Below are 26,826 nucleotides of genomic sequence, written 5' to 3' on the forward strand. Positions count from 1 at the left end.
CACAGTAGAGGGGTCCCTTTTTGTAAACCTCAGAGGAAGGGAAAGGTTTCACATGGTCAGGCTGTCTGATTCTCCTGTGGGTGGCAGGAGAACGGGAAGGAGGGTCTTGCCAGGGAGGAATGTGTGACTTCAAGGGTAAGGGGGGAAACTGAGGAAAAGGAGCGGGCACACCCGGCTGAAGTGTTCCTATTATACAGGTTAGGGGGATGTGTTACCACCCGTAGTCCTCGGGTGTCCTGGAGTCCGGTAGTGGAGCCTGCAAACTTGGTTGGGGAAGTGAGAATGGCCTCTGACCTCTTCTATAATCCGCTGCACCCTAGAAGTCTGTTAAATAGGGGATTAGAGATCCACAGACAGGGAGTTTAGCATTTCCTCCTCCACAGCAGCCGGAAGAAAGAGGCTGCGGCAGGTGGGCGTGGCCTGCGACGCAGTCTGGTCTGGAGTCATGGCCCTGCTCAGACCAGGCACGCTCTGTCTCCAGTTCTGTAGCAATTGCTTTAGAGAGAGCAGATCTGGTTTGATTTCTCATTCGTCAGGGTCCTTCACCTGGGCAGTATTGATCCTGTGACTCTCTGGCTGGCCCCATGTGGGTTGGCTTCCTAACTGTGCCTCTTAGTTCTTCTTTTGCTGTTTGAAGCGCCGCCTCCAATTCCAGCTTCACTCCCAGGTTCTCTACTCCTGAGTGTTCGGGATGTTTTCCCCCTCCACACTTAACAACTCAACTTCTTGCTCCTTCTAGTCTTACCGATGTCAAGAGTGTCATCATTTTCTTTGGCTGGAAAGAGAGTTTGGCCGGGATCCATTACAGCAAGGGCTATGCGTCTTTGATCACTACTCAGCCTACGGTACTGGTACTTGGTACTTTGGTGTGTGGCAGTTCTGGGGAGTTAAATGTTTTTTCCTCTTTGAAGATTCAGCAAATGGTGGGCAGACCGGAATCTGAAGTGGCAAATCAATGTCTTGTGTGTGTAAGCATGGGAACCTCACAGAATATAAGATTCAAAGGGCCCAGGAACTTGTGGAATATCCTGAACTCCAGAGAGTTGGGGCTTCTAGAAGCAGGTGGCCAACGGGGGAGGGGGGAGGGAGAGAAGCACAGTTAAAAGGTTGTTTATGCTGTGCAGACTCTGGAATGTTAGCACTGCCCTCCGAAGAGTGGTGACAGCCTGTGGCAATCTAAATGACCTCATGTGGATTGTCTTTAGGCCGACATGTCTCAGCAAATGCCCCTGCCTGTTGCCTGCCGTACACTAATGGAGATAGATGGACATTTGTTACAAGGGGGATGGTTTTCAGAGGGATACTTGTGTCTGCCCTTCCTGTAAGAAGCCATCTCAAAATAGGACATGAAGCCTATTTTGGGGAGGCACGTATTGGTATGTTCTTGTACACACCATAAACATCGAGTACTAAATCCTTGAAAGACTGAAGATTAAACCCAGGGATGTGAACATGCTAAAGGAGCGCTCTCACCATAACTGGTTATTACCAGCAGGCCTTTGACGGGGATTAACCGCCCCCCTCCCAGTCTTTTGTTTTGGGATGTAATTTTGATTACATAGCCCAGGCCAGTCTTTGTTCTTTATTCAGCCTGAGCTGACTCTGAACTTTATATCCTCTTACCTCAGTCTCTTGAATGCTGGGATTACAAGTGTGTACTAATATATATATATATATATATATATATATATATATATACACACACATATATATATATATGTGTGTGTGTGTGTGTATAATTTATGCTTATATATTTATTTTCTATTACTTGAGGTTTCCTTCTTATTCTCTCTTCCTCCCTCCCATCCATCATTTATTAAATAACCTGGGATGGCCTCATAAAACTCCTCTCTCAGACTCCTGAGTGCTGACATTACAGGCATGTGCCACCACACCCAGCTTGAGGTTTTCTTTCTTTTCTTTTCTTTTTCTTTTTTCTTTTCTTTCTTTCTTTCTTTCTTTCTTTTTTTTTTTTTTTTTTTTTTTTTTTTTTGAGACAGGTTTTCTCTGTGTAGTCCTGGCTGTCCTGGAACTCTATATAAACTAGGCCGGCCTTGAATTTAAGAAATCCACCTGCCTCTTCCTCCCAAGTGCTGGGTTTAAAGACATGCGCCACCACCGCCCGGCTACACCCTACATTCTTAAATGTATCTTAAAAGCAGATCCAGCCGGGCGGTGGTGGCGCACGCCTTTAATCCCAGCACTCGGGAGGCAGAGGCAGGCGGATCTCTGTGAGTTCGAGGCCAGCCTGGGCTACCAAGTGAGTTCCAGGAAAGGTGCAAAAAAGCTACACAGAGAAACCCTGTCTTGAAAAAAACCAAAAAAAAAAAAAAAAAAAAAAAAAAAAGCAGATCCAGCCAGCCGTGTTGCTCCCGGTCTGGGATTACAAACACCTAGTTTCAGCCTCAAGGCCCAATCCCTTCTACAACTTGAGCCCCCACGATAACCACCAACCAGGAAGTTTGTAAACACTGGAGTGTACGTCTATGGCTTTTTTTTTTTCATTTAAATTTTAATTATGTATATGTGTCTGTGCACGGAGTGCAGTTGCCGGTGGAGACCAGAAGGTTGACGGGAGCTGCAGTTACGGGTTTGTGCGGCGTGGGTGAGGAGAACCGGAAAAGGAGCAGGATGCACTCTTTTCACCACTGAGCCGACTAACTCCCCAGCCCGATTTTTATTTTCAAGACTGAAAATAAACTCACTGGAGTCTACAACTCCAGCTGCTGGCGGGGGCGGGTTTAAAATATCACACAGCTGTTATTTTTGCTTCCGTTTTGGTAGCAGCAGCAGCAGCACCTGGATACGAATCTGCCACGTTACCATTGCGGCCAGAGGTATGTAAACAAATCAACAACAACCACAACCGGAAAACAACTCATTAAAAGGACTGCGCGCCTGCGACCGGGACCTCCCCCCTCCCCTGCGCGTGCGCGCACTGCGCGGCCGCCGAGCCCCGCCCAGGCCCGCCTCCTATTGGTCCAGGAGGCGTGCGCGTGCGTACGCGCTCGCTCGTTCGCTCAGGTGCCCGGATGGGCCGTGGCTTCCGGCGCTCTACCCGCGGACGGTAGGGGGCGCGCGCGCCGCCGGGCTCCAGCTCCGGCGCCAGCTCCGCTTTGTCGCGGCGGCGGAGGAGAGGCGGGGTGGGGCCCTCCGCGGCCCCCGGAGGGAAGCCGAGGGACGGCCGCGCTCTGAGTCAAGGGCCGCCGTCGCTCGAGCTCCGGAGCGAAATGGTCGCCCGGGCCCAGGCCCAGGTCCAGGCCGCGGGGCCGCCGCGTGTCCCGTGAAGGGTCGGGCCGGGCCGGGCGGGAGCCACGCGGGGGAGAAGCAGCAGCAGGTACGCGCCGGAAGCGAGGCTCCGTCCCGGGCTGGGCGGCGGAGTGTGTCCGTGTCCGTGTGTCCGGGTCCCCACCGCTCCAGCGTCCTCCGTGGCCTGTTCTCAGCCCGGCCGCGGCCGCGGCGCCCCGGGGCCCCGGGTGTCCTCGGGCCCGGTGGGAGGGCGGGGTCTGGACGGCGCGCGGCGGGGTGGGGGCGGGGGAAGGGGGAGGAGACGAGCCGGGGTCCACCCGGCGGTGGTAGCGGGGGGTCTCCGGGGTCGCTGCTCTCTGCACCCTGCAGGGGTCCGTCCGGTCCCTAACAGGTGCCGGTCGCCTGGCCCTCTGGGCAGGGCGAGCCCCCCACCCGGGGCCGCCCCCGGGGGTTGACTCAGCGTTTCCTGCTGGGCCGGTCAAGTTGGGACACGTTCGGCGGCGCCCGTTGGAGGAGCTAAGTCCTGACTTGCCTCCAGCAGGGGTTATTTAAACCCGGTCCTCTCCGCAGCTGGGGTGCCGGCGAGCCGGAGACGGGGACACCTGTGGCCTCTCCCACCCTGACGACGGCCCCTCTCCGGTCTGCAATCCAGGTAAGGAACAGCTCGCCTCGGGTCGTTTTTTTTTTTTTTTTTTTTTGATTTTCGAAAGCCACTGTGAAAGACGTTTTCTGTCCTCTTTTTTAAAAAAAAAAAGTGTCTTTTTATTTTCGCAGATATTTTACCATTTCAAGTTTTTATCGTATGTGTGTTTTTTTTTCTTCCTACTTGTAGGCCAATGTGCAATACCAACATGTCTGTGTCTACTGACGGTGCTGTAAGCACCTCACAGATTCCAGCTTCGGAACAAGAGACTCTGGTTGGTATTTTTGTCTTGAGTGTGTAGAAATAACTTATTTTACCAGGTAAACCCAAACTATAGCAAAGCCCTTAAAATTAACTGTGCGTTTTAACTAAAGACTGTTTCTCAGTTGTAATTGTATTAGAGAATTAACAGCAAGAATCCGTATTTTCATAGCCTTACACCTGATACAGGCTTTAGAAATGAGTTCTATTACGTCAAGGGTGGATGCTGACGCTTATGACATGCATTTTCTAGTTTGTTCTACCACTGTTTAACTTTTTCAATGATAATCTAAAAGTCACAGAAGTAATGCAGGCTTTTTGTGAAGGTTTTAGTCAGTACAGAAATGCATAAAATAAAAATGGAAAGTTCCAGTCTTTGCTCTGTCTTTTAAATTTCCTATTCTATATTCACGTCAGGAAACTACAGAAGTACTTTTAATGGCAGCATAGTAGTTGATCACATGAGTCCACCATTTCAACATTTTCCTTAAGTCTGCATAGCTTTTTTTGTTTGCTTTGGTGTTAGGGATTGACCCCAGCCTTTGGGGTGTGGGTGCATAAGTACTCTCCCACTGAGCTGAGCTACATTCTTAACCCTATGACCTACTGGTAGATGTAAAAGTTGCCTCCTGTTCTTGAGTAAAATACGTGATTTTTCTTTAAGAACGATAGGGAAATAGAAATCCTAAGACTGAGTAAACAGCTGACTGCCGACTGGTTCAGCAAAGGGGACAACTGTCTTCACTTCTGCCCGCTCTCTTTCCCTTTTCCCTTTGATGTAATCTTGTACATGTTTGTGAAGAACAGTGTGATGATTTGGTGTATGCGTGTAAATCAAGGTGATTAGCTTTTCATTCCCTTCATTTCTCATTTCTTTGTTGGAAATCTCCGAACTCCTCCTGTAGTTCTTTATAGAATGTGTCATGTTACTGTGCGCCAGTTACCATTGCTGGACTGTTGTTTCAGTATACATGCCCCAGATCTCCGGTGAGGCAACTCAGCTTTTCATGTGTTAAGTAACTTGTTTATCCTGAGCTTTGCCCAGTCTCCACCTCTCTTTAACCCCTCTTCCTAGCCTCTCCCTTTCCCCTCTTCCCCTCAGTTCCTTTTGCATTTTCTTAGTGGTTTGCATAATTCTGTAGTTCTGCGCAGTTTGAGTATAGTTAATTTCTTAATAGTACCGTGTGCAACTTGATGCTGTCTTTCCCACTGAGAATATTTTTATAAAGTCAGATTTGTCTGTTTGGATGGCTTTTGAGTATGTATGTATGTATTTATGATTTTTCAAGATAGGGTTTCTCTGTGTAGTTTAGTGTCTGTCCTGGATCTCGCTCTGTAGACCAGGCTGGCCTCGAACTCAGAGATCCGCCTGGCTCTGCCTCCTCCCGAGTGCTGGGATTAAGGTGTGTGCCCCCACTGCCTGGCGAGTTTTCTTTTATTCTTAAGTATAAGATTATGAAGAATGTTATCTTTTATAGTAGTTTGTTTTGAAGTCAGCTCTTACCTTGTAAGCCTTAATAAGAAACTGGCTTTCCATTGTAGAGTTTTGATTTAATTTAATATGTCAAAAACTTAGGAGGTGTTTGCTTGGGCAGTACATATGCTAAAACTGACACACTACAGAGAAGATTAACATGACTTCTGCATAAGTGACTGAGCATTAAGGATTAAAAAGTAATTTTCAAATTTTACTAAGTGAAAAAATTTTTTTTCAAGTTTTGGAGACGGTTTCTCTGTGAAACAGACTTGGCTGTCCTGGAACTTGCTCTGTAGATCAGACTAGCCTTGAACCCACAGAGATCTGCCAGGCTTTGCCTTCTGAATGCTGGGATTAAAGGCATGCGCCACCGTACCCAGCTGGTTCCCATTTCATTTTTAAAGCTTTTTCTTTGTTTTTGAGATTATAATTATACCATTTCTGCCTACTTTTTCCATCCTTCAATATACTTCCAATATACTTTATCTGATTCATGACCTTTTTTTCATTAATTTTTGTTACATGCATACACACATCTTGGTCTGTGTGACTAATGCCATTTCTATGTATGTTTTCAGGGCTGACCATTTGGTATTTGATAACCTATTTGTGTGCTCTTCAGGAATAAATGCACTTTTAAAAGAGCATTTTAAAACTCTGCTAAAAAGTCTTTAAAACAAAAAGTGAGGCTGGAGAGAGGGCTCAGCAGTTAAGTGCACTTGCTGCTCTTCCAAAGGACCTAGGTTGGATTCCCAGCACCAACCCTCTTGAATGTAATTCTGGTTCCAGAGGATCTACTGGCTCTTTTGGCCTCCAGGGGCACTGTATGCACATGGTGTACAGAAATACATCAGTACATATAAAATACAAATAAATAAAAGTCTTTAAAAAAATACCAGAAATAAATAAGCAAAGATAATGGTCTGTGTGGCAGTGTCAAATAAAAAGTTGAGTTTTGCAGATAAAAAGCATCATCACGTTCCATGCCTTCTCCATCCCGGTTTTTCAAACTTTGTTTCAACTTTAGTTGACTCAGTGTACTTACTATCCTAGAAGCATTTAACGGTATTTAAAAAGAGATTAAATACTGTCTAAAGGTAGTATACAACATGAGGTTGCATTCTAGGCCATGTAGACCAGGAGGGCCAGCACAGTGTGATCTGCAACAGTGGAGCCAGGCCAAAAAATAGCTGTCTTGTTAGAGAAAGACAGCTAAGTGGCAAGGGGTACTGGCTGCTACTCAGTGGACCTGGCCGCTATTCCCAGCACCCAGGTGATGGCTCACAGCCATCTGTAACTCCAGTTCTAGGGGCTTGGACACTTTTCTGGCCTCCCTGGGGACCAAGAGCACAAGTGGTGCACAGAAGTACATGCAGATAAGACATCCAATGCATGAAACGGAATGAAAGAGAAGGCTGTCCTTATTGGCACCCAGCAGTTCCAGACCACAAGCTGAGAGGAACCATGACCACTAAAGCTGTGAAGGACAGGAACATCTTCAGAGTAGTGCATGACTGGTGGTGAGAAACTGAGTTCAGTGCCACTCTATCATGGTGCTCCTTGCTGGTGCTCCACTGGTGGGTGCTGGCTGCCAGGCTGGGCTCATGAGCAGCTCTGTGGCTCACAGCTTGCTAGTCAGGTGGTAGTTGTCGTTTTTTTAAGGATTTTTATTTTATGTGTTTGATGTTTTTTGCCTGCATTTGTGTCTGTGTACCATGTGGATGCCTGGTGCCCACAGAAGCCAGAAGAGGGTGTCAGATCCTTACAACTCAAGTAACAGATAGTAACTTGATCTATCATGTGGGTGTTGGGAACCAAGCCCAAGGCCTCTGTAAGAGCAGCAAGTGCTCTTAACCTCTAAGCTATCTCTTTAGCTCCACCAATTATCATCTTACCACTGGGAAAGCTAGATTAAAGATGGACAAACTGTAGCTTCTGGTAAAATTTGACCTGTCTTTGTAAATAAAGTTTATTATATATTCACTCCTGTAGTTCATATAGTACTTTGCTTTAAATTGGCTAGGTATGGAGAAAAATTCCTTATGGCTCTTCTGGTCTTATTGGCATGCTCTTTAAATAAAGGTCATATGTCTTTTTTGGTGTCAATGTCTAGCCTTTTTGAGTGCATTGTAAAAGATTGTAAGTGGGTGCTTGAGGTATAAACCACATAGGAAGAAAATACTGAGCTGTAGTTGAGGGACGTGAATTGTAGTCTCTGAATTGCTCCTTACCTCTTTGACTTGCATTTGTTGTATAGCAGTCAGGAATCTGGTGTGTAATAGGTTGGTGATGGGTTTAGTCCTAGAGATGTAGTCTCTTCTCCTTCATTCTGTACGTTTCCTTACAGCAGACCTTTGGGTTCGTACAGTACACTAGGCATACTGGATCTCCACTAGATTTTGTGGTAGTAAACATGATAGAGCTAGAGAAGAAAATAGCATCACACTCTTGTGTATGTGCAGGCCCTGCAGAAGCCAGCAGAAGATGTGATCACCTGGAACGAACTGGAGTTTAGACAGTTGTGAGGTGCCTGATAATGGGTGCTAGGAACTGACCTTGGATCCTCTGCAAAAACAGCCAATGCCTTTAATCTCTGATCCTCTTGATACTGTTTTTTGATCACAACTAATAGTATTTAATGATTTCATGATCATTGCATAATAGCTTTTTCCAAAGCATTTTTCCTCCTTTTTGGTGATGTGTGCTATTCTGTTTATGAAGTCTATTGCACTTGTTGTAAAACCCAACTTTTTGAGGTCTAACTTTGTACCAATTTTCAAACACAGTATTTGCTGCCTTTATTGAGCTTCTTTCTGGACAGACTTGCAGGACTTATGCTGTAGACTGCTTTCATGGGTGTTAACAGCAGCTCATTTCTTTCACAGGTGAGACCGAAACCATTGCTTTTGAAGTTGTTACAGTCTGTCGGTGCCCAAAAGGATATTTATACTATGAAAGAGGTAAGCAGAGCTGAGAGATGGAGAACTGGTGTGGTAATAACCTTCAGCGCTTTTCAAGTTCATTGAAAGAAGAAAGATTTTGTAATAAGCAGGAACATTGTTTTGTGGCCATTTGAACTATGTTTTGAAGCTAAAAATACTTATTTGTGGACTTTCTTTTTTAGAGACAAAGTCTCTCTATGTAGCTCTTGATTGTCCTGGAAATTGCTATGTAGACCAGACTGGCCTCGAACTCCCAGAGATCCGCCTGCCTCTGCCTCTGCGTGCTGGGATTAAAGGTGTGTGTCACCACACTCAGCGGTGTGTTTCATTTTTTAAGTAGAAACCCAAACTGAAAGAGGTACTATAGAATTCTTGGCATTTTTGTGCTGTGAACTCATTTGGCAAACTGGTTAAAGTCTCAGATCTGTAACTTCTCAGAATTATTTAAATACATATTAGTAAGCAAATTTGTGATGATATACTTTTTACTTAGTTTTGAAATTTTTTTGGTTTTTCAAGACAGGGTTTCTCTGGAGTTTTGGTGCTTTTCCTGGATCTCGCTCTGTAGACCAGGCTGGCCTCAAACTCACAGAGATCCGCCTGCCTCTGCCTCCTGAGTGCTGGGGTTAAAGGCGTGCGCCACCACCGCCCGGCTAGTTTTGAATTCTTAAAGCTGCATTTATTTTGTGTGTATGCCTGGTGGAGATTAAAGGATGTTGTGAGGGAATCACTTCTCTCCTGCCCTGCCAGTCCTGTGTAATGAAACAAGGGTCATCTGACTTGGTACCTGCCCAGTGTAATGCCTTCTAGATTAATAAAACACTGGTAGGAAGTTTAATAAATTTGATTTTAATGTAATGAGGAATAAAAGAATACATTGATGGGTACAAAAGCATTTTGATGTTTATTGGTGACAAGAATCACTTAGAAATATTATAACTTGTTGCCTATATTCAAATGGAGGGGAAACCTAAATTTCAGTTCAAATTTAGTGAAAATGAAGATCTCCCCACATGCTGCATCCAAATTGTTGGATTCTTTAAATTTTTATCCAAGGACTTTTTGGGCATCCCTGGATCCCAGATTGGAACTTGTACTCTAAAGATACATGAGTACAGCATATTGTACTGAAATTCTTAGGTGAGCTGAATCATGAAGCTGTGTTCTGTTTTATGGATACAACATTGTATTGTTCTTTAGTTTGAAGTTTGTTCATAAAAGTATGGTCTTCAGTTGAGTGGCTGGGCAGTTGTAGACAGAATTTCAGTGTGAGTGACATACAAGTATTTCTTACCTTGTTTACTTAAAAGACTGAAGTTCTGTTCTTGTGACAGGCTAGTGGGACAGGAAGAGACTCCCAAATTTGTCTTCAGCTATACTGTTAGAAATGTGTCAGGGGATACTTTGTAGAAGGAACCTATTCTTTTTGTCCCACTGCCTATCAGCAGTGCTCGTGACCCATGGACATGGAGGAACATTCCTTTAAGATTGATTGACTCCTGCTTCACTAAGTCTCTTAAGTGTTAAGTGATGTTTTTAGGGACATTAACTTTGGATTGACCTTTATAAAATTAGTTAAGGAAACAAACAAAGTATGGCTTTAGTAGCAGATAGACTAGAAAATAGATCAAGGCCATCAGAAAGATGTAGGGTGCTTGTACTGAGCTGTATGCCACGGCTCAGTGGTCTTCCTCTGCTCTGCGCAGGGCATTGGCTTTAGGACCCTGCCTTCCAAGTCCCTTACTTAAAAAATGAAACTTACTGGGCGGTGGTGTTGCACACCTATAATCCCAGCACTTGGGAGGCAGAAGCAGGTAGATCCTCGTGAGTTGAGGCCATCTTGGTCTACAAAGTGAGTTCCAGGACAGCCATGGCAGTTACATAGAGAAATGTCTCCAGAAACTTTAAAAACTAAACTTTTTTTTGTTTTGTTTTTCGAGACAGGGTTTCTCTGTGTAGTTTTGGTGCTTGTCCTGGATCTTGCTCTGTAGACCAGGCTGGCCTCAAACTCACAGAGATCCCGCCTGGCTCTGCCTCCTGAGTGCTGGGATTAAAGGTGTGCACCACCACCGCCCGGGTACGAAAAGAAACTTTTTATGTAATGTATGCACAGCCTCCCTTATACTTTAAGTTGTCTCTAGATTACCTATAACACATGATAATACAAAGTTATTAATACTGTATTATTTGAGGAGTATTGACAAGAAAAAGCATTTCCATGTTTAGGACAGACCCCTGGAGTATTTTAGACCCAGACTTGGATGGACTATGGAGGTGGGACTTAGGGCTGTTTATATTGTCTGTACCAGTTTTCAGTTTCAAGCTCTTTATCCTGGGGCTCTTGAAAAAGTAGTGGACACCTGTATGGGATAGTCGAAAGTGCACTGGAGTAGGTGTTCGTCCCAGGTGGTTTCCTCAGGTGTCAGACCAAGGGGCACCCTCTTGGTTTCCGTACAGTGCTCTCAGTTCTGTGGGGTGTCAGGATGACGAGACTGCTGGCAGAACTCGCTGTGCCCCGCAGGACGCTCACAGATGTTGTGACGGGCTGCTTTATGGTAACAAAGTGTGTGGCTGGAGCTGACTTAATGGCACACGTGGAATATAACTTAATAGTAATGGTTGGGGCCATGGACTGTGAGAAAGATTCATAACGTTGAGAATACTCCATTGGGAGATGTCATTGAGGATTTTCCTGATCCTCTTGATGACTTTAGAGCTGTTGAAGAATATATTTGTGACATTTGTCATTGCTCTAATTCACCGCTGTGTGTTTTAGTTGATTTTTTTTTGCCTTCAATTTTTTTTTTTTTTTTGCCTCTTTTTCCTTTCTTTCCTAGTATGTTAGTATCTAGATTTCTGGGAAGAATTAAAGTTTATGAAAAAAAAGAAAAGAAAAGCAAGAAACACATTCAAGTAATGCGGAGAAACAGTTACTTCTATTTTCATCAACTTAAAGGAAAAGTGTTTTGGTTTTTTGAGACAGGGTTTCTCTGTGTAATTTTGGAGCCTGTCCTGGATCTCGATCTATAGACCAAGCTGGCCTCGAACTCACAGAGATCGGCCTGGATCTGCCTCCTGAGTGCTAGTATCATAGGAGTGTGCAACCACCACCCGGCAAAAGGAAAGTGTTTTAAACGGGGTGGTGGCACATGCTTTTAATCCCAGCTCTTAAGAGGCAGAGGCAGGCGGATCTCCATGAGTTTGAAGCCAGCCTGGACTACAAAGAGAGATACAGGACAGTCAGGACTACACAGAGAAACCCTGTCTCAAAACAAAAAAGTGTTTAAAAGAGGTTCTAAATACAAAATGTTGGTCTTATACATGATTGTGGATATGGTGGTTGTTTGGATAAATGGGGTATTACTCAATGTATGTAAAACTGATATTTAGTTTTAATACTTAGAAACTGTTATTTCTATTTCAGATTATATTTTATCTTGGCCAGTATATTATGACTAAACGATTATATGATGAGAAGCAGCAACATATTGTGTATTGTTCAAATGATCTTCTAGGAGATTTGTTTGGAGTGCCGAGCTTCTCTGTGAAAGAGCACAGGTAAATCATTCCGTAAAGCTGCAGCTCCTCTCCATCTCTGCCCCTCTGTCAGACAAACTGTATGTAGCGTGCATTCAAAATGCTCTGCTGTGGTAACACTCCTGGCCCTGACCTTTGTTTTTTGGTGGGGCCGGGTATATTGTTTGGGAACCTGAACTCTGGAATCTTAAAAACTTGTTTGTTTTTTAATTGTGCATGTGCCACTCACTGTGATTGGGGGGTTCCAGAGACAGCATTGAGGAGTCAAACTCGGGTCACCAGGTCTGACTTATTTTTGAGACCAGTCCAGTCAAGTTGTGTGGGTGTATAAGTGGATCTAACTTTTTCCAGCCATAGGTTCTCTATTTATAATTTTTCTTTTTCTTACAAGGAAAATATATACAATGATCTACAGAAACTTGGTGGTTGTAAGTCAGCAAGGTAAGTTAATGAAAATACTGTAATTTTAAAGACAATTCTCTTTGATTCAGGGTCTCGTGTATCCTAGCCTAACCTCAAACTCACTATGTAGCTGAGAACCCTGGAGCTTTTAAATGTGTGTATTTGTGCTGTGTGTCTGGGGTGGGACACAGGAGTTCTCTTTATGTGGATTTTAGAGATCCAGCTCATATCTTGAGGCTTCCATGCACGCCCTTTGACCTTGTGAACCGCCTTGCCAGTTCTTACAGCAGTTGGAGGACTTGAGGTACACTTAGTGATAGAGTGCTTTGCTGGCCTGTGTGCGGTTCTAGCTCCAGTCCTTAGCACTGTAAAGTAAAGATGCAAAGCAAAACATCAGAGACAGTGTTACTGTGTATGTGGATTTTGTGTTTCGTGTTTCTGGTTCTCTGATTTCTTTAGTCAGCTCTTTCAGTGCCCACTAATTTTTTTTGTAAATTATTGCTTATTTTCATGTGTGTAAGTGTTTTGTATGTCTGTGTACCATCTGTGTGCAGTGTCTCTGAGGACAGAAGGAACCATCAGATCTCCTGGAACTGGATTAGATATGGTTGTGAGCTGCTGTGTCAGTGCTGGGAATTGGATCCAGATTCTCTGGAATAGTAGCCAGTGCTCTTAACCAGAGCCATATTTCCAGCCTCTATTTACTTTTTTGTTTTGAGATTGGATTTCCCTGTAAATTATCCAGGCTGGTTTGGAACTCAGTCTTCCTGCTTCCCTCCAAATAGCTGGGATTACAGCCCCTATGGCATTCATTTATTTATTCAGCACTGCTGGGAACTGAACGCAGGGACTCATCTGTGCTTGGAAAGTGTTGTACTAGTTAGCTGCCTCAGCAGCCCTGTGGTTCATTCTCATTCTTTTTTAAAAAATTAAAAACACGCTGGGCAGTCATGGCACCTGTCTTTAATCTCAGCACTTGGGAGGCAGAGGCAGGTGGATCTCTTGTGAGTTCATGGCCAGCCTGGTCTGCAGAGTGAGATCCAGGACAGCCAGAGCTGTTACACAGAGAAACCCTCTCTTGAAAAAACCAAAACCAAACAAGTAAATTGAAAATGGCTCTTTGCATGTTAGTGTGGGGTGTTTTCATGTTATGTGTAGGGTGTTTTGCCTGTGTGTATGTCTGTGCGTCCCTTGTGTGCAGTGCCCAGAGGCCAGAAGAAGGGCATTGATCTCCTAGGACTGGAGTTAGACTATTGTGAATGAGCTGCTACCTCCTGGGAGAGCGTCCAGTGCTCTTAACCTCCAGAGCCATCACTCCAACCCTCTTTTGAAAAAAATTTAATTATGGAGCCTGGTATGGTGACTCATACCTTCAATCTCAGCACTTGGGAGGCAGAGGCAGATGGACCTGTCCAGCCAAGTCTACATAATGAGAACCTATCTCAAGAGAAAAAAAAAAAAAAAGAAAGAAAAATTATGTGTGTGTCCTTGTATGTGCTTATGTGCCCATAAGTGCAGGTGTCCACAGAGGCCAGAGGTGTTAGATTCCACGTGACGTGAGTGCTGAGCAAGCGAACTTAGGTCTGCTCCAGAGCCATCTCTCCAGTCCCATGACAATAACTGCTCAGAAGAAGGACATCTTGTGCTGTTTGGAGGAGCACACATGGCTCTTTGCACAATGACCCTGCTTCCGTTCCAATAAAAACGAATTAGTTTTTAATTTTGTGCCACAGAACTGTTTGTGTGTCTGGATTCCTTTCCACATAGTACTTTTTCTGTCTGGAATGTCTTATATACACTAGCTTCAGCACAGGCTATTAAAAATCTGTCCTGATAGTTCTTTAGTCTCTTTCCCCCACATCTATCAAACAATGCTTTGTTTCCTCTGCTAGTTCAGCCTCCCCTCACCCTTCCCCAAGACAGGGTTTCAGTGTATAGCCCTGGCTGTCCTGGAACTCACTCTGTAGATCAGGCTGGCCTCCAACTCAGATCTGCCTACCTCTGCTTACCCCTGCCTCCCAAGTGCTGGGATAAAGGTGCGTGCTACCATGCCCAGCATCTGCTAGTATATTTTAAAAATGTGCTCATTTTACTTTATGATTCTTGTTTTAAAGTTTCATCTCCAGGTTTTAGCATGCAAATGACACTCGGGACATACATGGTTAATGTTTGTTGAAAGGTTAAATTTTGTACAGGCTGTGTTAGACTGGTGATGTTGAACTCTTGTTCTTGTGTTGAGTCAGTTTTTACTTTCTCTTAGAGCCTGCAGACTCCGGCACATCCATGAGTGAGAGCAGGTGTCAACCTGAAGGTGGCAGTGATCGGAAGGTAATGGTTAATTAAATAAGTTTCCTTTTTAAAATTTCTGTTTGTGTGTATTGTCTGTGAGTGTGGGAGCGTGCGTGCGTGCGTGCCCTCGGGCCAGAGGAGGATGTCAGGTCACCTGGAGCTGCCCCAGACATGAGTGGTGGAAACCGAAAGTCATCCAGGCAAGAGCAGCCCAGGTCTCAATCTCTGAGCCGTCTTTCCTCTTCGTGACAAGCAGTTGTTGACAACTGGAGGGTTGTATCAAACAGGACTTGGATCAGCCTGGGCTGTGTGTTTACTTCATGTTCTGTGTTTCCCTGTGTGTTAGGACCCTGTGCAGGAGCCACCAGAAGAGAAGCCTTCCTCTTCAGATCCAGTTTCCAGACCGTCTACCTCATCCAGAAGGAGAGCAGTTAGTGAGACAGGTATAGATGGGGAATGTTGGACATATTTAACAGTTGTTGGGGGTGTGTGTGTGTGTGTGTGTCTGTCTGTCTTCCTCCAATGCAGTGCTTTTCAACCTATGGGTCGAGACCCCCTGGGGGGGGGTCAGACGACCCTTTCACAGTCATCTAAGACCATCGGAAAACACAGATGTGTACATGATGATTCCTAACGGTAGTAAAATTATGGTTATGAAGTAGCTACAAAAATAATTTTATGGTTGGGGGTCAGCACAGCATGAGGAAACATGTTAAAGGGTCGCAGCATCAGGAAGGTGAGAACTGCTGCTCTAGACCCCTAATTTTGGTTCTTTTAATAAAAAAGGAGATGAAGTCTTATTTTCTATTTACTTTAATTATTTTTGGGAACAGCATCTCTGTATAGACCAGGTTGGCCTCAAACTCAGATTCACCTGCCTCTGCCTCCCAGGTGTTAGAATTAAAGGCATGTGCCACCATACCTATCATAGTCATATTTTTAAAGCTTAGTGTTGACAGAAAAAGCTCTAGATGGATTAAATTTATTGTAACTTGTGAAGGTAAAGTTCAGAAAAAAAGATTGGAAGCTTTTTTTTAGATTTATTTATTTATTATGTATACAGTGTTCTGTCTGCATGTATGCTTTTAGGCCAGAAGAGGGCACCAGATCTCATTACAGATGGCTATGAGCCACCCAGTGGTTGCTGGGAATTGAACTCAGGACCTCTGGAAGAATAGCCAATGCTCTTAACCTCTGAGCCATCTCTCCAGCCTGCCTTTTTTTTTTTTTTTTTTTTTTTTTTTTAACTTTATTGGTGTTTTGCCTGTATGTATGACTGTGTGAAGATGTTGGATCTTACAGTTACAGGCAGTTGTGAGCTGCCATGTGGGTGTTGGGGATTGAACCCAGGTTCTCTGGAAGAGCAGTCAGTGCTCTCAACCACTGAGCCATCTCTCCAGCCCCAAAGATTTGAAGCTTTGAAGTGTACTTAGTTGGACAGATCCAGTGGAACATTTGACTTTTGGAATATAAATGGTTGACTTTCTGTTTAAATTAACTGAAATTAAATTTTGTAGCCAGGCGGCAGTGGCGCATGCCTTTAATCCCAGCACTCGGGAGGCAGAGCCAGGTGGATCTTTGTGAGTTTGAGGCCATCCTGGTCTACAGAGTGAGATCCAATACAGGCACCAAAGCTACACAGAGAAACCCTGTCTTGAAAAAACAAGCAAATGTTACAAATAGGTAAATAGGTACTGAAGACATTTCAGTTTCTAAATCAGCACAGTGCAAGGATTTAACTACCCATTTTCCCTTAACATAGAAGAAAACGCAGATGAACTACCTGGTGAGCGACAGAGGAAGCGCCACAGGTCCCTCTCCTTTGATGAAAGCCTGGCTCTGTGTGTGTTACGGGAGATATGCTGTGAAAGAAGCAGCAGCAGTGAGTCCACAGAGACCCCCTCAAACCAGGTAGGCCTCTGGTGCTGATGATTTAGAATTTATCTCATTTGTTTTATTTATTTACTTATGTATGTATGTTTTTGGGAGACAGTTTCTCTGCAACAGCTCTGGCTGTCCTGGAACTTGGTTTGTAGAGCAGGCTGGCCTTGAACTTAGAGATCTGCCTGTCTCTGCTTCCCAAGTGCTGGGGTTAAGGCGTGCACCACCACCACCACCACCAGGCTTATTTTTTTTATGTAAGGGTTTTGTCAGCCAGAATGTTTCATGTGCATGCAGTGTCCTGAAGGCCAGAAGAGGGTGTTGAATTCCCTGGACTGTTGTATGGATGGTTGTGAGCCTGTCTGGGTGCAGGGAATGGAACCTGGGTCATCTGCAAGAGCAACGAATGCCCTAAACCCCTGAGTCATCTCTCCAGTCCTGTGTTTTGGTTTTATTTTATTTTATTTTTAGACTTATTTATTTATTATGTACACAGAAGAGGGTGCCATATCTCATTACAGATGGTTGTGAGGCACCATGTGGTTGCTGGGAATTGAACTCAGGACCTCTGGAAGAGCAGTCAGTGTTCTTAACCTCTGAGCCATCTCTCCAGCCCCGTGTTTTGGTTTTAAATTAGGGGAAAAAAAAGGTTTTTTAAAAATGTAGTCCTTAAAGTCCTAATAAGCTTATAAATAGAATGCCTGTTGCAGGAATTTTGTCACTGGTCCACTAGCAAGTTGAGAAGAGCTTTTTGGTCCAAGCAGCGAGTTATTCATTGGGGATGGATGTGACCGAGAGAGGAGGCAGAGCAGAGGGATGCTCATCCTTGTTGAGCCAGGTAGCGGTGGTGATGGGGCTTTTTCAGCAATAGCTTGCCATCCACTTCAGGTTTTTATCTTATAGTTGTTCTTTAGTTTTATAATAAATAAACATATATCAATAACAAATGCCCGTGTTTGATATGAGATTGTTGCTGAACACAGTGGTAAATTGTAATTTTAAAGCTATGTGGAGCTCCCTGCTTGTAGCTCTAGGTTTGGAGATAAAGGTGGGAGATTTGAGTAGCCCTGCTCCTGGAAAAATGAACACAGATTCCATCATTACTGATGTCATCTCTATGTGAGAGAACCTTTGTGGACCCCTGTACTAGTAGTCAGCTCAAGTGTGCTGGAGTATACAGTCATCTGAACATTTAGAAGTGACTTTTTAAATACAAGAAGGAGCCCGGAAATTCAGCTCAGTCATGTACTGTAGACATCTAAGGCAAGTTTGCTTTCCTTGCCAAGGATCAAACACACAGCACACGCTAGGCAAGCACTGTACCATTGTATACCCCCAACCCATCTCGAATATTTAAAGACAGGGATTCACTGTAACCCTGGCTGGCCTGGAAATTGCTGTGGAAACTTCATGTGCCCCACTAAAGACGGCTTTCCAAGTTGGGAAGTTTAGCTTAGTTGGAGCTCTGTACCAGTAAAGGCAGTGCCGGTACTCACTGTCCATGTGTAAACCTATGTTTCACAGAGCTGATTAATAAATAGGCCTCTGATTTCTAGATCTGTGTATGACAGAAATTAAACTCAGACCATGTTGATTTATTTGTTCAAAGTTGAGCTGCAGTAAAAGTCGTGTTCCCCCCCCAAAAGGGGTGGGGAGAGGTGGAGACTGGAGAGATAATCAATAGTGAAGAGCACTTGCTGCTCTTCCAGAGGACCTAAGTTCAGTTTCCAGCATCCATGGCTAACAGTCATCTGTAACCCCATTTCCAGAGGATCAGATGACCTTGTCTGACTTCTGCAGGCACCGAGCATACACATGGCGCATGCACATACGTGCAGTCAACACACCCATACATACACAAAAAATAACAAGACAAATTTTTAAAAGAGTTGTTTGTTTGTTTTTAAAATGTAGTCTTGGACATTGAACCATGCACCCAACCCAGGGCCTTCCACATGCTGGGCAAACCTCTATTTAGCTGTAAGGATGCTTAACCTTTAAAAAAAATTTTTTTTTTAAAGTGCATCCTTGGTGTATTAGTTTCTTTTTTGTTGCTGTGATAAAGTATCATGACTAAGGCAACTTACCCAAGAAGGAGCTTATTTTGGCTTACCATTCCAGAGGGGTAAGGATCCATCATGGTGGGGAGGTGAGGCAGGAGGTAGGCATGGTTTTTGGAGGAAGAAGTTGAGAATTTGCATCCTTAACAACAAGCATGAAGCAGGAAGACTAAACTGGAAATTGGCAAGGCTTTTTAAATCTCAAAGCTCTCCCTCAGTGACATACTTGCAGTAAGGCTGCACCTCCTCAGTCTTCCCAAACAGTGCCACCCACTGGGTACCAAGTAATCAAATGCCCAAGACTGTTGGAGACATCTCATCCAAACCACCACACTAGTTAATATGGCAGCGTCTCTTGGTCACTGTTTTTAATTCTGTGTGTGAGTGTAGGCACAAGTGAGTGCAGGTGCCCTCGAGTCCAGAAGAGGATGCCAGATCCCCCTGGCGTAGTTGAAAGCGACTAAAGTGGGTGATGGGAACTGAACTGCAAGACTGGTGTGTGTTCGTGTTCTTTTAACAGCTGAGCTATCCTCCAGCTCCTTTTTAAAAAATTTTTTATTTAATACTTTTAATTCTTTGAGAGTTTTCGTATGTGTATGCAGTGTTTTTAATTGTATTTACCTCCACCCATCCCCGTATCTCTGCCCACATGCTTTGGATACAACTTGTTTAGCCATATGCACATAGGTAGTGGGTCTTCCATTGGAGCACACTCCTGAAGACAGTTAATTACCCTCTTGCTCTTTCCCCAGAAGCCATCGGCTGCTAGTAGTTCCTCAGTGAGGTGTTAGGCCCTGTAAGCGCCCACCCCATCCATGCTGGATTGTTGACCAGCTTCACTTTTGACAGGCAGCCACAGTCTTCAATATGTGGTGCATAGACTGTGTCAAGTCCAGAGGCACTGTTCCCAGCTCTTCCCCCAACCTTTGACTCTCAGAGTCTTTCTACCCTACTTCCTGTATGTTCTTCAATCTCAGAGTCTCTGTCTCTGTCTCTCTCTCTCTCTCTCTCTGTGTGTGTGTGTGCGCGCGCGCGCGCTAGCTAATTTAATAGAGTCTGTTTGCTTACAACATGGCCTATTCTCAAAATAGAAGTTTTTTTTTCTGTAGGGGTGTGTGTGTGTGTGTGTTTGTTTGTTTGTATTCTTATAAAAATCAAGTTAAAAATTTAATTAAGCTTAAATTTCTTGTGTGTGTATTCTTATAAAAATCAAGTTAAAATTTGATTAAGCTTAAATTTCTTAAATGAGAATGCTTTTAATAGGACTATTTTTTCCTTTGTTTTAACTTCCCTTATATTCAAATGTTAATCTCAGCAGTCTCACCCTCCATTTACAGGAAAAACTATTGTTAAATAATTTGTTAAAGGTTCCTACAACTAAACACATTTGAAATAAGACAAATAAAACATTTAAAAAATTTTTTTATTTTATGTGCATTGGTGTTTTACTTGAATGTACGTCTGTGTGAGGGTGTCAAATCTTAGAGTTACAGACAGTTGTGAGCTGCCGTGTGGGTGCTGGAAATTGAACCTGGGTCCTATGGAAGAGCAGCCAGTGCTCTTCACAGCTGAGCCATCTCTCCAGCTCTGACAAAACATATTTCTGTGATGCCTTTTTACTTATGTGTTGCCCCTTAGCTCACACTTTTCAAAACAACTTGGTTTTTTGGGGTGGGGTGGGGTGAGGGAAGGGTTGGATTTGAGACAGGGTTTCTCTGTGTAGCCCTGACTGTCCTAGAACTCTCTTTGTAGACCAGGCTGGCCTCAAACTCAGAGATCCACCTGCTTCTGTCTCCCAAGTACCTGGCTTCAAAATGGCTTTCGACATTGCATTTGAAAAAAACACATTTGTGTATGTGTGTGGGTGTTTCTGTCTGCCACAGTGCATTTGTGAGAGTGTAAGGAGGACAGAGGACAGCTTGAGGAAATCCATTTCCTCCTTTCACCATGTAGGTTCCAGGGATAGAGAACTCAGCACCTCAGTCTTGGCATCGTCACCCATGAGAGCTGTCTCTGGCTCCCAGCAGTGTTGCAGTTTTCATGATACTGTAGAACCAAAGGGTTGTCAACTACCATAGAGTTAACCTTCTAGTTCTGGTCTGCTTTGGTCCGTTAGGTCGTCTTTTTTGTTTTGTTTTTGAAGGTGTTTGGTCTGCATCTATGCCTACAGGCCAGGAGAGGGCACCAGATATTACAGATGGTTGTGAGCCACCGTGTGATGCTGGGAATTTAACTTAGGATCTCTGGAAGAACAGCCAGTGCTCTTAACCTCTGAGCCATCTCTCCAGCCCCCTGTTAGGTCTTCTTTATTTTATTTATTTTTTTGTTTTGTTTTTCGAGACAGGGTTTCTCTGTAGTTTTGGTGCCTGTCCTGGATCTTGCTCTGTAGCCCAGGCTGGCCTCAAACTCAGAGATCCTGCCTGGCTCTGCCTCCCAAGTGCTGGGATTAAAGGCGTGCGCCACCACTGCCTGGCCTGTTAGGTCTTGTTAATGTGGAAAAGCAACCATAGATCTGTAGCACACACAGGCATGGCTTTGTTCAGGAGAGAGTCATTTATAAAGATGCACTGGTGTTCTGATAGAGCTTGCAGAGCACTGCTGCAGAAGGTAGGTCTGATTCCAGAGAGTTGAGTGAAGGAACACTGTTGGGTCACTAGAGATGGGACTGACTGTCCTAACCTGTGTCAGTGGAATTTCCCTAGGAATTAGAGCTAGTTTGTTTTTTTTCTTTTTAAAGATTTATTTATTCATTATGTATACAGAGGAGGGCGCCAGATCTCATTACAGATGGTTGTGAGCCACCATGTGGGTGCTGGGAATTGAACTCAGGACCTCTGGAAGAGCAGTCGGTGCTCTTAACCTCCTAGCCATCTCTCCAGCCCAAGAGCTAGTTCTTGATGAGTTGCTTTTTCTTTTTTTCTTTCTTTCTTTCCTTTTTTTTTTTTTTTTTTTTCTGAGACAGGGTTTCTCTGTGTAGCTTTGCGCCTTTCCTGGAACTTACTTGGTAGCCCAGGCTGGCCTCGAACTCACAGAGATCCACCTGCCTCTGCCTCCCGAGTGCTGGGATTAAAGGCGTGCGCCACCGCCACCCGGCAATGAGTTGCTTTTTCTACTGTTTTATCAACATCACTTTAAGTCTTCACTTAGAAATTTATAAAATAATATACTTTATTTTTGTGGATTATATTAATTCAGACTCCTTTCATATTTCAAGGGACTGTATTCTCTAGAAGTTAAATGATGTGTCTGAAGTTCAACAGCTTTTGGCATCACATTGAGAATGCCTGTATTCTGACTCTTAGAGTCATGCATTTTTCTCAGTTATAGATTAGGATCCAGTTTCTGATCAATTTACTGTAGAATTTGAAGTTGAATCTCTTTTTTATGTTGTTTTGAGACTGGGTCTCTCTATTTAGTTCTGGCTCTTGGCTGTCCTCTGTAGACCAGGCTGGTCTTGAACTCACAGAGATCTTCTTGCCTCTTCCTCTGCTGGAAGTGCTGGGATTAAAGGTGTGTGCCACCATACCTGGCCTTGAAGTTGATCTCTTGATTCAGCACATTGTAGCCTTGGTATGTGTATGCTTCGTACCCTTAGCATAGACAGACATTAGGTTCTGAAGCTGTGAGTTACTAAATCCTAAAATGAGAGGCTAGTTGAAAATACATAGAATTTTTTTTTTAATTTAAAAATTTATCTTGAAGCTTTTCAAATCAAGTTATTCTCAAAGTTTTTTTCAAAACAAATATACCATTGCTGGGTTGATAGCACAGTCTTTTCATCCCAGCATTCAGGAAGCAGAAACAGGCAGAGCTCTCTGAGTTAACAACCAAGTATGGTCTACATATCAAGTTCTAGGCCATCCAGGGCTACATAGGAAGATCATGTCTCAAAAAACCCAAATACCAGATTTGTATTTGTGTCGTAACTAGCATTCTGGCATGCTAACAGTGTGATTAAGGTAAACCTTAGCTGTCTTGTATTTAATAGGAGAAGCTTGCAGTTATGCTTCTTATAATTAATAGGTGTGTATATAATCAATAATCGTATAAGTAGGAAAGGTCATTAAACGTGGTATTGTCAGAACCGTAGCCAGAGAATTAGGAACTCATATTATCTTAGGGAGGGAAAGTTAGTGTAGGATGGATTATTAGGGAACTCGGTCTGGGTGGAGTGGGGGTGAGGAGGATAGAAGGTGTGTTTAGCTGGGGCATTTCAAAATGGTAACTTCAGTGCTAAGGGCCTTTGACCTTTTTCCTTCATGTAGCAGAATTTTGAGCAGGGAAGATTCAATATTAATGTAATAACCTTGAACCTTAACCTTGAGCCAGTCTGTGCATCATGAACAGGAGGAGGAAATAGTGGCACAGGATGAATTTAGGAAGCTCTTACTGAGGCCCAGAGGCAATGTATTTAAGTTCACTTTATTCTTTCTCCATAGGACCTTGATGATGGTGTAAGTGAACATTCAGGTGATTGGTTGGATCAGGATTCGGGTTCCGATCAATTTAGTGTAGAATTTGAAGTTGAGTCTCTTGACTCAGAAGATTACAGCCTGAGTGAAGAAGGGCATGAGCTCTCAGATGAGGATGATGAGGTGGGTGTCTGTGTTCATTAGCTTTTTACTAAGATTGAAGATGTGATACGTTCAGATTCACTTGAAATTCTTGCTTTTTGATTTGTGGATTTAAGGTGAAAGTTTATAGTTTCTTATTGCATGGTTTATTATAGTCTCATATTACTATAAACTTAGGCTTTGGTGGACAATCTTGTAATGGTCTGCCCACAAACTTCTCCATTTGATTCTCTTATTCATTCATTCATTCATTCATTCATTCATTCATTCATTCATTCGAGACAGAGAATCACCATGTAGCCCTAGCTGACCATGAAGCCCTGGCCGTGTAGACCAGACTGGCTTAGAACTCACAGTGATCCACCTGTCTCTGCCAGCCTCCAGAGTGCTGGGATCAAAGGCGTGTGTCACCACTTCTGTCCCTCCCTTTTCAATATTAGTTTTTCACAAATATCAAACATGCAACAAACAGTTGTGGGAGTAACTATACCTTTAACATTTCTAGTTGTTTCTGGTTAATAACTGAATTTATAAAATAGGTTTTCTTGAATATTTTGTTTGGTTTAAGTATTTAACAACTCTTGCCATGGTGAGTGAAGAGTTTTCTGTCCTGCTTGACTGGAACTGTGTTTGACTTTGCCTTTGGAACTCCTCATGGACAGTTTGTGGCTCAGGTTGTTTGTTTAGGACTTACTGAGAATTCAGCCTCTTCGGTTGAAATGTGGTAAATGGATACTGATGACTTTGTCTTATTAGGTCTATCGAGTCACGGTGTATCAGACAGGAGAAAGTGATGCAGACTCCTTTGAGGGAGATCCTGAAATTTCTTTAGCTGTAAGTATCCAGATACTTCACAGAAATAAAAACACAGTGCTGAGGCCAGAATTGGGAAACTGCTTAATTTACTTCTTAAAGTGAGGTGATTTGTACAGTTAAAACATTTAAACTCTTAGGCCTTAGAGCATTTTTCTTCTTTGTAATGGGGTCTGTTGCTCTGTTTGTTTGGTTTTATGGGGTGGAATTTAAACTTGAATATATTGGACCCCTTGAAACATCCATCCCTGCCTTGTAAGGCCTTTGTGTTTGGTTTTGGGGATGAGTGGAAGCCACACTTAGGAATCAGAGAATCAGTATGGGAGGGTCTGTAAACTCTACCCCATTGCTTCTGTATTAGGCTGCTTGTCGGGCAACGTAAACTGGATCTGTTTATTCAGGGTACACTAGGAAGTGTCCTCAGGGAAAAGTCATCCTTCAGTTTATGCAAGGATATAGGGTATGTTCAGTGATGACTCAGGGATGTGGAGAGTTGGCCTTCCAGTTGTGTAGAGAGAAGTTGCCATACGGAGGACACACTGAGCAGTTAGAATACAGGAGGTCTGACGAGGATGGGCGTAGAGTTTGGATTATGGTGAGAGCGGCAGATTGTAGCTCCAGTAGTTGACAAGAACTTCTCTTAGGCATGAAAACGGGGTGTTCAGCTGAACTGGCCATTAGAGCATGTCTTAAGGAATCCTAGTGACTGGTGGGTTGGAAGTGTTTCTCTAGGAAAAGCAGGTTTCAACTGGATTTATCATGTAATGTCTAGGCAGTGTTCCAGATTGAGCTTTGGAGGAAGTGGGAACAGACTTAAAAACATAGGGAAAATGCTGTGCCGGTTACTTCAACTAAGTGGGTAAGCTATGCTTGTCCCGGCCAGTTTAGACTTGATAGGTACACGAACCACACTGAGGGTTTGTAACATTGGGATTTCCAGTATGGAACTCAGTCATGCATTGAAGAGACTTTCCTCAGTGCTGAGCATGGAGCCAGGCCCTTGTGCATAATCAGCAAGTAGTCTGCCCGTGGACTGGTGCCCAGCCTAGCTGGTTCTGTTTCTAAAACCTTTCAAAAAGTAACCGATTTGGGGGGAGTGGCGGGGTGGGGGAGTTATAACTTTTTTAGTTTTTAGTGTTTTTTTTTTTTTTTTTTTTTTTTAATCAGTGCTAGGGATTGATCCCAGGCCTATAGTCAAAGAAACTAACATCTGTTATTTTACGTAGTTCTCCTTTTTTGTGTGTGTACATGTGGGGAAAGTACCTAAAATCTACTCTCTTAGCTAATTTCTGTTATACAGCATTAACTATATTCCTCATGTTCTTTTTGCCTGTCTTATGTAAAACATGAAATGCTGAAAATTGAACTATGTGATATACTTTTCCTCAGTATATTGAAGCTACTAGTCTCGCTATGACTAATAACGAAAGGGTTCATGTCTTCTTTTATTGAAGGACTATTGGAAATGCACCTCCTGCGGTGAAATGAATCCCCCGCTTCCACCCCACTGCAACAGATGTTGGACCCTTCGTGAGAATTGGCTTCCCGAAGGGAAAGGGAAAGATAACAGAGAGATCACCGAAAAAGAAGGCTTAGATGTGCCTGATGGAAAAAAAACTACAGTGAGTGACTCTCAGGAGCCGTGCCTTGAGGAAAGTGATGATAAAGAAGGACATGCCTTCCAGTCACAGGACAGTGAGGACTGCTCCCAGCCATCCACTTCCAGCAGCATTGTGTACGGCAGCCAAGAAGATGTCAAAGAGTTGGAGAAGGAGGAGACACAGAACAGAGGAGAAAGCATGGAATCCGGCTTCTCTCTCAATGCCACTGAACCATGTGTGATTTGCCAAGGGCGGCCTAAAAACGGCTGCATCGTTCATGGCAAAACCGGACATCTCATGTCATGTTTCACATGTGCAAAGAAGCTAAAAAAAAGAAATAAGCCCTGCCCAGTGTGCAGACAACCAATTCAAATGATTGTGCTAACTTATTTCAACTAGCCCTGCCCATAAAAATAGAATTATATATTTCTAACTATATAACCCCCAAATTAGACAACATGCGTCTTATTTTTATTTGCATTTATTTTTATCTACACTAAAGTGAGAAAAGTGTCTTCGTCCACTTAAACTTTGTTGTATAATTGATCTCCTTGAGGGTATGAATAGTGACTGTTTCCTTCTTTCAGGAAAACTTCACTTGATTATATTTACATTTGGGTTTTGATATACTCTGCGTTGGCTGTGTGGCTCCTTTTTTATTTTCCTTATGTTTTAAGTAATTTCCAATTGGAAGGATGGTTGGAAGTGAAATGTGTCCTCTCCAGCTGCAAATGATGATGTGCCCTTTCTGAGGATCGACTGCATTAGAAGCATTTGATTTCCTTTTTTCCCTCTGTTAATAAAGAACATTTAATTTATTTAGTACCTCTCGCGTAAGGAGTTAGAAGCTGTGTGAAGGATTGAATATTTAAGTTTTTGAAATTCTGAAACTCCTTAGTTCTCTAGTGGCTGTGGGCTGGAGAGATGACTCTTGGTAAGGCACTTGCTTGTATAAGCCTGATGATGTAAATTTGATCTCTGGAGCCCCCAAAAAGGGGAAGAAGGGAACCAGTTCCACAAGTTGTCCTCCGATAACCACACGTGCCCCATGTGCACACAATTTTTTTTTAAAGGTACGAGTTGTATCTGGTGGTATG

At 43.6% G+C, this 26,826-nt stretch overlaps 1 protein-coding gene and 1 pseudogene across 12 annotated transcripts; both read left to right on the forward strand.

Annotated features, from left to right (window-relative positions):
• Positions 1-2,821: 2,821 nt before the first annotated feature.
• Positions 2,822-26,559, forward strand: Mdm2 (MDM2 proto-oncogene). Of its 12 annotated transcripts, none has more exons than XM_076554199.1 (12): positions 2,822-2,837; positions 3,820-3,901; positions 4,082-4,166; positions 8,516-8,590; positions 11,997-12,130; positions 12,501-12,550; positions 14,772-14,839; positions 15,147-15,243; positions 16,563-16,711; positions 23,181-23,336; positions 24,072-24,149; positions 25,559-26,559. In XM_076554199.1, the coding sequence occupies exons 3-12, from the start codon at positions 4,086-4,088 to the stop codon at positions 26,126-26,128; spliced, it is 1,458 nt and encodes a 485-aa protein (XP_076410314.1). In that variant the 5' UTR covers positions 2,822-2,837; positions 3,820-3,901; positions 4,082-4,085; the 3' UTR covers positions 26,129-26,559. The 12 variants fall into 12 exon arrangements, with proteins under 12 accessions (XP_076410314.1, XP_076410316.1, XP_076410317.1 ...); XM_076554201.1 differs by lacking the exon at positions 2,822-2,837 and adding an exon at positions 3,200-3,337 and having other exon boundaries at positions 25,583-26,559; XM_076554198.1 differs by lacking the exon at positions 2,822-2,837 and adding an exon at positions 3,280-3,337.
• LOC121823856 (U6 spliceosomal RNA) lies at positions 5,735-5,835 on the forward strand (annotated as a pseudogene).
• Positions 26,560-26,826: the final 267 nt, after the last annotated feature.

The sequence above is a fragment of the Peromyscus maniculatus genome, chromosome 18 (genome assembly GCF_049852395.1).
Source record: "Peromyscus maniculatus bairdii isolate BWxNUB_F1_BW_parent chromosome 18, HU_Pman_BW_mat_3.1, whole genome shotgun sequence".
NCBI classification, from domain to species: Eukaryota; Metazoa; Chordata; class Mammalia; order Rodentia; family Cricetidae; genus Peromyscus; species Peromyscus maniculatus.